The 13,018-nt window shown below is 51.1% G+C and overlaps 1 protein-coding gene across 1 annotated transcript in view; it reads right to left on the reverse strand.

Annotated features, from left to right (window-relative positions):
• Window positions 1-13,018, reverse strand: part of LOC119956641 — a 135,709-nt gene that overhangs the window by 96,789 nt on the left and 25,902 nt on the right. The window contains exon 3 of the mRNA XM_038783981.1: window positions 4,820-4,935. Coding sequence (XP_038639909.1) covers window positions 4,820-4,935 — 116 coding nt within the window. The remainder of the gene's footprint in view (window positions 1-4,819; window positions 4,936-13,018) is intronic.

The following is a 13,018-nucleotide window of genomic DNA, read 5'->3' on the forward strand; positions in this document are numbered from 1 at the left end:
CAGCAGTTACTTCTCCAGACTTGATAGATCCAGAATCGGACAGCAGCCCCTGGTCCTCTGATCTAAGCCGGGTGCCTGACGTTAAGTACAGGTTGTCTTAGTCGATAGGTGTAGTTAACTCGTAATGTTTATGTTGCATGATTAATTGTGTGTAAATAAAGTCCCCTTGACCTTGAACTAACTGGTGTTTGGCTCTTTGATGGATAGCTGGTTGAACCTTGTGGTGGTATCACTGATACCTGGCTCTGAGCATTAGAACATAGATAACAAAAGAAAGGAGGGCAAACTCACTGACTGCCATAATTGGAACAGAGCCACAGGAAAGACAACAGGGAGTAGTGTATTGAGGTTGGTAGAGAAACAGTTGGCAAACAGGAAGCAAAGGTGTGATCTATCAGCCACGTCCCGCCAGGCGAGAGAGCGAGCAGGACAGTTAGATAGCGAAATCGGGAAGGGCGCAGAGTGCCGATTGCTTTCCGGTCTAACTGCCCGCTCCCATTGCCGACATGCGGATCCCGTTGCGACTTGGCAAGAAGCCAAGAATCACCAATCTCCATCCCATTAATGGGAAGGACCCCCATTCGAACGGCCTCCCCAGCGAGCGGTCAACGCAGGCGTTGTTTAATACCCCAATTTAAAATGTGAAGCTGGCTTGGGGGGGGGGGGGGGGGGGGGGGGGGTGTCCAAGGAGGTGAGTAGCCATCTTCGATATCAGGTATCCAGCCTGGGAGTGGGGCGGTAGGGAGAGCCCCCAGGGAGGCGGGAGGGGTCTCAGTCGGGGAGGGGGTTGGGCCACCATCGTTTGGGAGGGGGGGGGGGGGTCACCCCTGGGATGGGGGGGTCTGCGCCCCCATGTCAGGCATGCCGTCCCCTGGATCATGTATAGCCATCACGGGGTCAGCTCCAACTGTCCGACCCAGCTTGACACAGCCCCGTCCGTGGTGATGGTCACTCTAACTCCCACCGGCCATGGCAGCTGGAGGCTATTGCTAATGGACAATTGGCAATGTTAGAGATGTGGGCGGGCCATGCTCTGCATCGCCAATGTCCACCTACCTCTGGGACACGGTGCTCAGCGACTGGGTTCTCCGACCCCCCCGGGCCGGGTCGGAGAATCGCCGGGGAGCGGCGTGAATCCCGCCCCGCCACTCCGACGCCGTCTGTCGAACTCTCGGATGCGGTTTTCTGGGCCGTTGGCTGTGCCCCCCCCCCCCCCCCCGGCGATTCCCCGGTCCTCGATGGGCCGAGCGGCCACCCGTTTCCGCCCAGTCCCGCCAGCGTGGATTAGACCAGGTCTGTACTGGCGGGACGTGGCTCTGAGGGCGGCCCGCGGAATCCTCGCGGGCGGGGGGCACGGGGGGATCCGGCCCCGGGGAGGACCCCCACGGTGGTCTGGCCCGCAATCGGGGCCCACCGATCTGTGGGCGGGCCTGTGCCGTGGGGGCACTCTTTCCCCCCCCCGTGCCAGCCTGTGTAAAGCTTTGCCATGGCCGGCGCGGAGTTGAAGCCCCCTGCACACACGCAGGCAACACGCCAGCGGTTCTGTGAACACGCCAGTTCCTGTGCATGTGCCAACTCCCGCCGGCCGGCGGAGGCCCTTCGGCGCTGGTTGGTGCGGTGCCAACCACTCCAGCGTCGGCCTAACCCCCGAAGGTGCGGAGGATTCCGCACCTTCCGAGCGGCCCGACGGCAGAGTGATTCACGCCACTGCTCGGCGCCGTTACCCGCCCCGCCGGATATCAGAGAATTCCGGCCCCAGCATCTGGCTGGGACCAGCTGGGTCCTGGGATTCTCCCCGTGTCTGCGTGGGACTCACTCCCACAACCCAAAGATGTGCAGGGTAGGTGGATTGGCCACGCTAAATTGCCCCTTAATTGGAAAAAAGGAACTGGGTACTCTAAATTTATAAAAACATAAATAAATAAGTGGGGGCACATTGGGCCATCAGCAGATGGTAGTAAGACGTACAGGTGAACGGTCGCACTGGGTGATGTTCCAGAGGGTACAAAGTGACTCCATGATAACTTGCTGCGTAACAGATCGTGATCTTACCACGTGTGATTCAATAAAGATCCTGGTTTGGACAAGTCAAGTCGTTTGGTAGATTCCTTGCTCGACATCGATCATCGAACACAACAGGGCGGAGGCGGCAATCCACCAAAGCCAAGTGGGACAATGCGGAACGAGGGCTGCGGAGGGCTGCACACGGGGATGTGGGGGAGGGGTGAGGCCTCACAATGGCAGGTGGAGGGGGCAAGGAGCTGGACGAAGACGGCGAACAATGGAAGGCCGAGGGGAAGAGAAGGCAGACCCAGGAGATCCAAGTGAGGAATGGGCGCCTCGCTGGCGATGAGCTCGGGGAATTGCGAAGGTGCGAGGACGGAATTAAGACCATAAGACATAGGAGCAGAATTAGGCCACTCGGCCCATCGAGTCTGCTCCGCCATTCAATCATGGCTGATATGTTTCTCAGCCCCATTCTCCTGCCTTCTCCCTGTAACCCCTGACCCCCTTATTAATCAAGAACCTATCTACCTCTGTCTTAAAGACACTCAGTAATTTGGCCTCCACAGCCTTCTGCGGCAAAGAGTTCCACAGATTCACCACCCTCTGGCTGAAGAAATTCCTCCTCATCTCTGTTGTAAAAGATTGTCCCTTTAGTCTGAGGCTGGGCCCTCTGGTTCTAGTTTTTCCTACTAGTGGAAATATCCTCTCCACGTCCACTCTATCCAGGCCTCGCAGTATCCTGTAAGTTTGAATAAGATCCCCCCTCATCCTTCTAAACTCCGAGTACAGACCCAGAGTCAACTGTTCCTCATACGACAAGCTCTTCATTCCAAAAATCATTCTTGTGAACCTCCTCTGGACCCTTTCCAAGGCCAGCACATCCTTCCTTAGATACGGAGCCCAGATCTGCTCACAATGCTCCAAATGGGGTCTGACCAGAGCCTTATACAGCCTCAGACATACATCACTGGTCTTGTATTCTAGCCCTCTCGACATGAATGCTAACGTTGCATTTGCCTTCCTAACTGCCGACTGAACCTGCGCGTTAACCTGCAGAGAATCGTGAACAAGGATTCCCAAGTCCCTTTGTGCTTCTGATTTCCTAAATATTTCCCCATTTAGAAAATATTCTATGCCTCCATTTCTCCTTCCAAAGTGCCTAACCTCACACTTTTCCACATTGTATTTCATTTGCCATTTCTTTGCCCACTCTCCTAGCCTGTCCAAGTCCTTCTGCAGCCTGCCTGCTTCCTCAATACTACCTGTCCCTCTACAGATCTTTGTATCACCTGCAAACTTAGCAACAGTGTCTTCAGTACCTTCTTCCAGATCATTAATGTATATTGTGAAAAGTTGTGGTCCCAGCACAGACCCCTGAGCTACACCACTAGTCACCGGCTGCCATCCTGAAATAGACCCATTTATCCCCACTCTCTGCCTTCTGCCAGTCAGCCAATCCTCTATCCATGCCAGGATCTTACCCTGAACACCACGGGCTCTTAACTTATTTAACAGTCTCCCATGCGGCACCTTGACAAAGGCCTTCTGGAAATCTAAATAAATCACATCCACTGGTTCTCCTTTGTCTAACTTGCTTGTTACCTCCTCAAAGAACTCTAACAGATTTGTCAGACACGACCTCCCTTTGACAAAGCCGTGCTGACTCAGTCCTATTGTACCATGCACTTCCAAGTGCTTCGCGATCTCATCTTTAATAACAGACTCTAAAATCTTACCAATGACCGAAGTCAGGCTAACCGGCCTATAATTTGAAATGAAATGAAATGCAAATCACTTATTGTCACGAGTAGGCTTCAATGAAGTTCCTGTGAAAAACCCCTAGTCGCCACATTCCGGCGCCTGTTCGGGGAGGCTGGTACGGGAATCGAACCGTGCTGCTGGCCTGCTTGGTCTGCTTTCAAAGCCAGCGATTTAGCCCAGTGTGCTGAACCAGCCCCTATTTCCCGCCTTCTGGCCAAAGTGGACTGGTCATATAGATTGGTCGGTGGGCCAATTGATGAAGAGGGGCAGACATTTAGGGCGATAACTTATGACTCCCAGAAAATCCATCCCAATGAGGGTGGAAAGACTCGAAGGGGGGAAGCAGAACGGAGCACGGATAATCAAGGAAATTAAGGAGGGCATGAAGTTGAAAGCGGAAACATTTAAGCATCAAAGGTCAGCGGTAAGCCAGAAGAGCGGGGTAGGTTCAGAATGCAGCAAAGATGGACTAAAATATTGACAGGAAGGAGAAAGAAAATATGGGGACAAGAGAAACACACAGAATCAATCAAAGTTTTATTAAAGTGCATTGAGAGGAAGGGAGAAGTCAAATAAAGCATTGGCCCCTTAAAGAGTGATATTGTTACATAGAACATAGAACAGTACAGCACAGAACAGGCCCTTCAGCCCTCGATGTTGTGCCGAGCAATGATCACCCTACTTAAACCCACGTAACCCGTATACCCGTAACCCAACAATCCCCCCATTAACCTTACACTACGGGCAATTTAGCATGGCCAATCCACCTAACCCGCACATCTTTGGACTGTGGGAGGAAACCGGAGCACCCGGAGGAAACCCACGCACACACAGGGAGGACTTGCAGACTCCACACACACAGACAGTGACCCAGCCGGGAATCGAACCTGGGACCCTGGAGCTGTGAAGCATTGATGCTAACCACCATGCTACCATGAGGCCCTGTCTACTGTTTACTGTGAAACATAGCTTAGCCAGCAGAGTAGTAGATAGCTTGTGGCCAATCACAGAGGATTTGGCCTACAGACATTGGGTTAGCTGACTGGCATACCTGGCTATCACCACCTCGGGGTTTCCTCGGCAGTAGAGGCTGCAGTCTGCAGTGACAATGTGCAGATCCTCTTGGCTAACGGCACTGGCACATAGATTCAGGCTGCGGCTGGAAAACTGGACAGAATTAGACAGAGAAATCAGGGTCACACGTATGATCTTCCATATTCCAGACTGCTAACCCCCCCCCCCCTCCTCCCCCCACACCGATGATTACTCAACGAGCTCATCCATGTCCCAGTTGCCCATATCCTAACTCACACCAGGTTCCAGTCCCCCACACCCTCGTGCTTGCCGAATTTCATTCGCTCCTAGTCCACCCTTGCGTTGAAATCCCTCCACATGGCCTCCCCATCGCGATATCTCCGAAACCTTCTCCAGCCCCGCGACCTCTCCAAGATGGCGGAACTCCTCCAATTCTTGCGCACGCCCAATGTCCACTGGTTCCACCATTGGTGCCTGGGCCCTCGACACTGGGGTTCCCTCCTTAAACCACTTTGATCTCTATATCTCACTGTCGCTGGGTCAAAATTCTGGAACTCCCTCCCTAACAGCACTGTGGGTGTACCTACACCACATGGGCTGCAACGGTTCATGAGGGCAGGACTCTGGGAAGCACCGAGGATCAGAGGGATCTTGGTGTGCACGTACATCGGTCCCTTAAGGTAGCAGGGGAGGTGGATACAGTGGCTTAGAAGGCAGATGGTATACTTGCCTTTATTAGCCGAGGCACAGAGTTTCAGAGCAGGGGGGTTACACTGGAACTGTATAAAACATTGGTTAGGCCACAGCTAGAGTATTGTGTGCAGTTCTGGAATCCACATTATAGGAGGGATGTGATAGCCACTGGAAAGGGTGCAGAGGAGATTTACCAGGATGTTGCCTGGGCTGGAGAGTTTTAGTTATGAAGAGAAATTGGAGAGACTGGGGTTGTTTTTCCTGGAGCAGAGGATGTGGAGATGCCGGCGTTGGACTGGGGTGAGCACAGTAAGAAGTCTGACAACACCAGGTTAAAGTCCAACAGGTTTATTTCAAACACTAGCTTTTGGAGCACTGCTCCTTCCTGAGGTGAATGGAGAGGTATGTTCCAGAAACATATATATAGACAAAGTCAGAGATGCCGGACAATGCTCGGAATGCGAGCATCAGCAGGTAATTAAGTCTTTACAGATCCAGAGATAGGGGTAATCCCAGGTTAAAGAGGTGTGAATTGTCTCAAGCCAGGACAGTTGGTAGGATTTTGCAAGTCCAGGCCAGATGGTGGGGGGTGGATGTAATGCGACATGAATTCCAGGTCCCGGTTGAGGCCGTACTCATGTGTGCGGAACTTGGCTACAAGTTTCTGCTCGTCGATTCTGCGTTGTCGCGTGTCCTGAAGGCCGCCTTGGAGAACGCTTATCCGGAGATCAGAGGCTGAATGCCCTTGACTGCTGAAGTGTTCCCCGACTGGAAGGGAACATTCCTGCCTGGAGACTGTCGCACGATGCCCGTTCATTCGTTGTCGCAGTGTCTGCATGGTCTCGCCACTGTAGCCACCTAAAATGGACACTGGACTGACAAGATGGAGAATTGCTAAGACTGCAGGGAAAAGCAGTTTAGCCAAGACAAGCAGTCTGCAAAGACTGATTAGCATTTTGCAAGCAGCAAAACTAGTTTCTGGCCAGGTGGAAGATCTCAAACCAAAGGTGTTAATGGCAAAACGCTTTGCATATTAATGAGGCAGTCCAGATCTGGGCACACACAATGGCAACATCTAGGTTTGAATAGATACTTTAAGTGGATGTCCAGACAGAGCGGCACCAGAAGTATCCACTATAGAAACCGCCCCCTCCATCAAGAAGAGACCCTCACATTGGGGGGGAATTCAAAAGATATCGATTGGAATTCGGTCCAATCGATACCTGAAGGTAAAGCCCGCCCCAAAAGAGGCACGGACATTGGGGTCCTATAAAAGATAGACCCCCACACATGGTCCTGTCTGTTGTTTTCGTGCTCCGGCTTTGACCAAGAACTTCGACCTGTATCCTGACTCCAGCCGTTGAGCACCAGCCGCCGAACCGTAAGTGCCAATACGACGCTCGCTACGCGAACCAGGCCCACTAGACCCCCAGCGACCAGCACGCTCTCTGAAGGTTGCAGACCAAGATCGGAACGAAGGCCTCGCTCCCTGACCTTGCCTGTTCCTGTTTAGTTAAGTATTCTGATCGCTTAGTTTAGTTATAGCTTAGTCCCTTAGCGTGTGCATGCGTATTTATTATATTTGTATAATAAATATTGATCGTTTGGAACTTACTAATCGGTGTATCGTTTTATTACTTTGAACCTGACCTTGGAATATTTGTGAGTTGTCTAGATACGGCAACTGGCGACTCCCGAGCTGAAAATACATACATAGAGCCTAGCAGTGTTAAGCACACGGCCTTTAAACGGAGGCGTGTTAATACACTCCAATAAACGCGAATTACACTCAAGTAAAACGTGCAACAATGGTCTCGCCAATGTACCACGCTTCGGGACATCCTTTCCTGCAGCGTATGAGGTAGACAACGTTGGCCGAGTCGCACGAGTATGTACCGCGTACCTGGTTGGTGGCGTTACCACGTGTAATGGTGGTATCCAAGTCGATGATCTGGCATGTCTTACAGAGATTGCCCTGGCAGGGTTGTGTGGTGTCGTGGTCGCTGTTCTGAAGGCTGGGTAATTTGCTGCAAACAATGGTTTGTTTGAGGTTGCGTGGTTGTTTGAAGGCCAGTAGTGGGGTGTGGGGATGATCTTGGCAAGATGTTCATCTTCATCGATGATGTGTTGAAGGCTGCGAAGAAGATGTCTTAGTTTCTCCGCCCCAGGAAAGTACTGGACGACGAAGGGTACTCTGTCAGTGGTGTCCCGTGTTTGTCTTCTGAGGAGGTCGGTGCGGTTTTTTGCTGTGGCGCGTTGGAACTGTCGATCGATGAGTCGAGCGCCATATCCCGTTCGTACGAGAGCATCTTTCAGCATCTGTAGGTGTCTGTTACGCTCCTCCTCGTCTGAGCAGATCCTGTGTATGCGGAGGGCTTGTCCAGAGGGGATGGCTTCTTTAATGTGTTTCGGGTGGAAGCTGGAGAAGTGGAGCATCATGAGGTTGTCTGTGGGCTTGCGGTAAAGCGAAGTGCTGAGGTGACGGTCCTTGATAGAGACGAGTGTGTCCAAGAATGCAACAGAATTTGGAGAATAGTCCATGGTGAGTCTGATGGTGGGATGGAATTATTGATGTCATTGTGTAGTTGTTTCAGTGATTCTTCGCCGTGGGCCCAAAGGAAAAAAATGTCATCAATGTATCTGGGGTATAACGTCGGTTGAAGGTCCTGTGCGGTCAGGAGGTCTTGTTCAAACTTGTGCATGAAGATGTTGGCATATTGAGGTGCGAATTTGGTCCCCATGGCTGTTCCGTGCGTCTTTCTTGCATCTTTGAATTTGTCTATATATATGTTTCTGGAACATTCCTCTTCATTCACCTGAGGAAGGAGCTGCGCTCCGAAAGCTAGTGTTTGAAACAAACCTGTTGGACTTTAACCTGGTGTTGTAAGGCTTCTTACTTGGAGCAGAGGAGGCCGAGGGGGGACATGATTGAGATGTATAAAATTATGAGAGGCATAGATAGAGTAGACAGGAAGAAACTTTTCCCCTTGGTGGAGGGGTCAATGACCAGAGGGCACAGATTGAAGGTAAGGGGCAGGAGGTTTAGAGGGCATGGGTGGAAAAGTGTTTTCACCGAGAGGGGGGTGGGAGTCTGGAACTCGCTGCCTGAAAGGGGGGTGGAGGCAGAGACCCTCATAACATTGAAGAAGTATTTAGATGTACACTTCCGATGGCTATGGGTCAAGTGCTGGAAAACGGGTTTCGAACAGGCGTTGGAATATGGCGACTAGGGGCTTTTCACGATAACTTCAACGAAGCCTACTTGTGACAATAAGCAATTATTCTTATTATTATTATTAGAATACTACGGTGGTTGTTTTTGATCGGCGCTGGGCCGAAGGGCCTTTTACGTGCTGTATGCTGCTACGGCCCTCAGTGTACAGCACTCTCTGAAGGATAATTACAGATGGGCATCAAATGCCGAGGCCACATCCCGTGAAAGAAAATGAATAGAAATCTCTCTCTCTTTCCCAAACCTCACTCTTTGACCAAAGGTTTGGCCAGCTGTCCCGAATATCTCCAGATGTGACCCGGGGTCAGGTAGTGATTTGTCGTCTCGCTATTGCAATTTGTTGCTTTGCGGCAGTGCCATGTGAATGAGGAATTCACAGCAGCAGGGGCAGCACGGTAGCATGGTGGTTAGCATAAATGCTTCACAGCTCCAGAGTCCCAGGTTCGATTCCCGGCTTGGGTCACTGTCTGTGCGGAGTCTGCACGTCCTCCCCGTGTGTGCGTGGGTTTCCTCCGGGTGCTCCGGTTTCCTCCCACAGTCCGGGTGGATGTGCGGGTTAGGTGGATTGGCCATGCTAAATTGCCCGTAGTGTCCTAATAAAAGTAAGGTTAAGGGGGGGGTTGTTGGGTTACGGGTATACGGGTTACGTGGGTTTAAGTAGGGTGATCATGGCTCGGCACAACATTGAGGGCCGAAGGGCCTGTTCTGTGCTGTACTGTTCTATGTTCTATGAATGTCTGGTTACCGAGCTGTCATTCAGATGAGGTAATCCAGGGTCGCCATTGTCCATTCAACTGGGCAGGAACAGCTGCCAATGCACTGGCAGTTCCTGGCCCCCCCCTCCCCTCAATCAATATCATCTCTCTGTTTCCCTTTTCACGGGGATCACTGACACGGCCGGCCATTCGTTCAATGGTCCCTATTGCCCTCGAGAGCCACTCAGTCTCAATCACATTGATGTGGGCTTGGGAGTCACATCCAAGCTTGACGATCAAGGAGAGTTTCATGGTCACCATTACTTTTTTATTTATTCGGTCACGGGACGTGTGCATCGCAGGCTATGCCATCCCTAATTGCCCTTGAGGGGGCAGTTAAGAGTCAACCACATTGGCCTGGAGTCACGTGTAGGCCAGGCCGGGTAAGGACGGCAGAATTCCTTCCCTGAAGGACATTAGAACATAAGAACACAAGAACATAAGAGCTAGGAGCAGGAGTAGGCCATCTGGCCCCTCGAGCCTGCTCCGCCATTCAATGAGATCATGGCTGATCTTTTGTGGACTCAGCTCCACTTTCCGGCCCGAACACCATAACCCTTAATCCCTTTATTCTTCAAAAAACTATCTATCTTTACCTTAAAACATGTAATGAAGGAGCCTCAACTGCTTCACTGGGCAAGGAATTCCATAGATTCACAACCCTTTGGGTGAAGAAGTTCCTCCTAAACTCAGTCCTAAATCTACTTCCCCTTATTTTGAGGCTATGCCCCCTAGTTCTGCTTTCACCCGCCAGTGGAAACAACCCGCCCGCATCTATCCTATCTATTCCCTTCATAATTTTAAATGTTTCTATAAGATCCCCCCTCATCCTTCTATATTCCAACGAGTACAGTCCCAGTCTACTCAACCTCTCCTCATAATCCAACCCCTTCAGCGAACCAGATTTTTTTTTACGACAATCGACAATGGTTTCTTGGTCATTGTTAGACCTTTAATTCCAGATATTTTATTAAGTTCAAATTCCATCACCTGCCAAGGTGGGATTTGAACCTGGGTTCCCAGATGGTTATCCTGGGTCTCTTGGTTACTAGTCCAGTGCCAATACCACCTTGCCACCTCCTCCCCAGGAGACCCGCTTCATGTTCATTGACAGAATTCAAATCCCTCCAGCTGTGGGATTTGAAGCCAGACACACGGGATATAAGCCTGGGCCGGTGGATTACCAGCCCAGTGATCCCACCACTGCACCACCACCAACTGTGAAAGCAAAACGCTGGTTAGGCCCCAGCTGGAGTACTGTGAGCAATTCTGGTCATCACAGTATAGGAAGGATGTGATTGCATTGGAGAGCGTGCGGAGGGGATTCACCAGGTCCAGCGGGTCTGAGCTACGAGGAAAGATTGGATAGGCTGGGGCTCTTTCCTTTGGAGCAGAGAAGGTTGAGAGGGGACCTGATGGAGGTGTGTAAGATTATGCCAGGTATGGATAATAAGGCAACTTTTCCATTAGGAGGGGGGACAATGGCAAGGGGCGTAGACTTCGAGAAGAGGTAGAAGGCTGAGAGAGGAGTTGAGGAGAACCCTTTTCACCGAGAGGGTGGTGGGAATCTGGAACTCACTGTGTGAAAGGGTGGTTGAGACCGAAACACTCGAAGCATTTCGACATTCACTTGCGCTGCCGTAACCTCCAGGGTTAGGGGCCAAGTGCTGGAAACCGAGATTAGTGCAGGGAGATCTTTGTTGGCTGGCATGGACGTGATGGGCCAAATGGCAGCACAGTGGCACAGTGATCAGCACGGCTGCCTCACAGCGCCAGGGACCCCGGTTCGATTCCGGCCTTGGGTGACTGTGTGGAGCCTGCACGTTCTCCCGTGGACCACCCCCTCCACCACCTTAAACATTCACTCCCTCCCATCACCAGCACACCGTGACAGCCGTATGTACCATCTACAAGATGCACTGCAGCAACTCGCCAAGCCTTCCTCGATTGTACCTTCCAGGCCGCAGCCTCTACCTCCCAGAAGGACAAGGGCAACGGACGCATTGCAATTTCAATTTGGTTCATAAAGTCTGGGACTTAAACCCTCATCTCAGTAATAACATAGAACATTACAGCGATTGTGCTATCCACAATGCTACCGTGCTGCCTTATTTGAATGCGTTTAGTGTTGGCGAGTCCATTACTGTTGCAGGCAGGGCATTCCACGCCCTTACTACTCTCTGAGTAAAGAACCTACCTCTGACATCTGTCCTCTATCTCCCCTCAATTTAAAGCTATGTCCCCTTGTGCTAGCCATCACCATCCGAGGAAAAAGACTCTCACTGTCCACCCTATCTAATCCTCTGATCATCTTGTATGCCTCAATTAAGTCACCTCTTAACCTTCTTCTCTCTAACGAAAACAACCTCAAGTCCATCAGCCTTTCCTCATAAGATTTTCCCTCCATACCAGGCAACATCCTGGTAAATCTCCTCTGCACCCGTTCCAAAGCTTCCACATCCTTCCGATAATGTGGCGACCAGAACTGTACGCAATACTCCAAATGCGGCCGTACTAGAGTTTTGTACAACTGCAACATGACCTCATGGCTCCGAAACTAAATTATGGTAATTAATTCTCTTTATTGTCATAAGTAGGCTTACATTAACACTGAGCAATAAAGTTACTGTGAAAAGCCCCTAGTCACCACATTCCGGCGCCTGTTCGGGTATACAGAGAGAGAATTCAGAATGTCCAATTCACCCAACAAGCACGTCTTTCGGGACTTGTGGGAGGAAACCGGAGCACCCGGAGGAAACCCACGCAGACACGGGGAGAACGTGCAGACTCCGCACAGACAGTGACCCAACCTGGGACCCTGTCGCTGAGAAGCAACAGTGCTAACCACTGTGCTACCGTGCCGCCGCAGTAACGGTGACCATGAGAACATCCTTCTCAAAAAAAACATCCGGTTCATTAATGCCCGCCACGGAAGGAAATCTGCCGCCCTTACCCGGCTGTAAAGAGGTTTCCACATCTGATGGGGATTAATATCGAGGCCAGTATCATTTTGATGCAAAGTAGTAGCTTAGGCTCTTCCTTAGAATCCCAGGTGAAGGACCAAACCCCAACGTGGAAGGTGCCCCCTGGGGTCTTTATCCTTTAATGATAGGTGGGCACTGCTCACAAGGCCAGCGCGTGTTGCAAAGAGTTGAAACGGCAAATGAAAAAGGAATGAAGAAATGGAATCATGGAGAAATGAAGAAGAAAGTGACACAGCGGTAACCTCACCAGATTGGCAAACTAATGGTCTGGGGAAACAAAGAGAGAAAACGCTGGCCAATCTCAGCTGGCCTGATAGCGTCTGTGGAGAAGGGAGTTAACGCTTCGAGTCTGGATGGATCTTTGTCAAAGGCCCTTTAACATCCAGACTGGAAACGTTCGCTCCCTTCTCTCTCGCCCCACAGACGCTGTCAGACCTGCTGTGATTGTCCAGCGTTTTCTGTTTCTCTTTCAGAATCCAGCATCCGCAGTAATTTACGATTACTTTAATGCTCTGGTCGCTGGAGTTAAACACCATTAATGTCAACAGCCG

Source organism: Scyliorhinus canicula, chromosome 23 (assembly GCF_902713615.1).
Source record: "Scyliorhinus canicula chromosome 23, sScyCan1.1, whole genome shotgun sequence".
Classification (NCBI taxonomy): domain Eukaryota; kingdom Metazoa; phylum Chordata; class Chondrichthyes; order Carcharhiniformes; family Scyliorhinidae; genus Scyliorhinus; species Scyliorhinus canicula.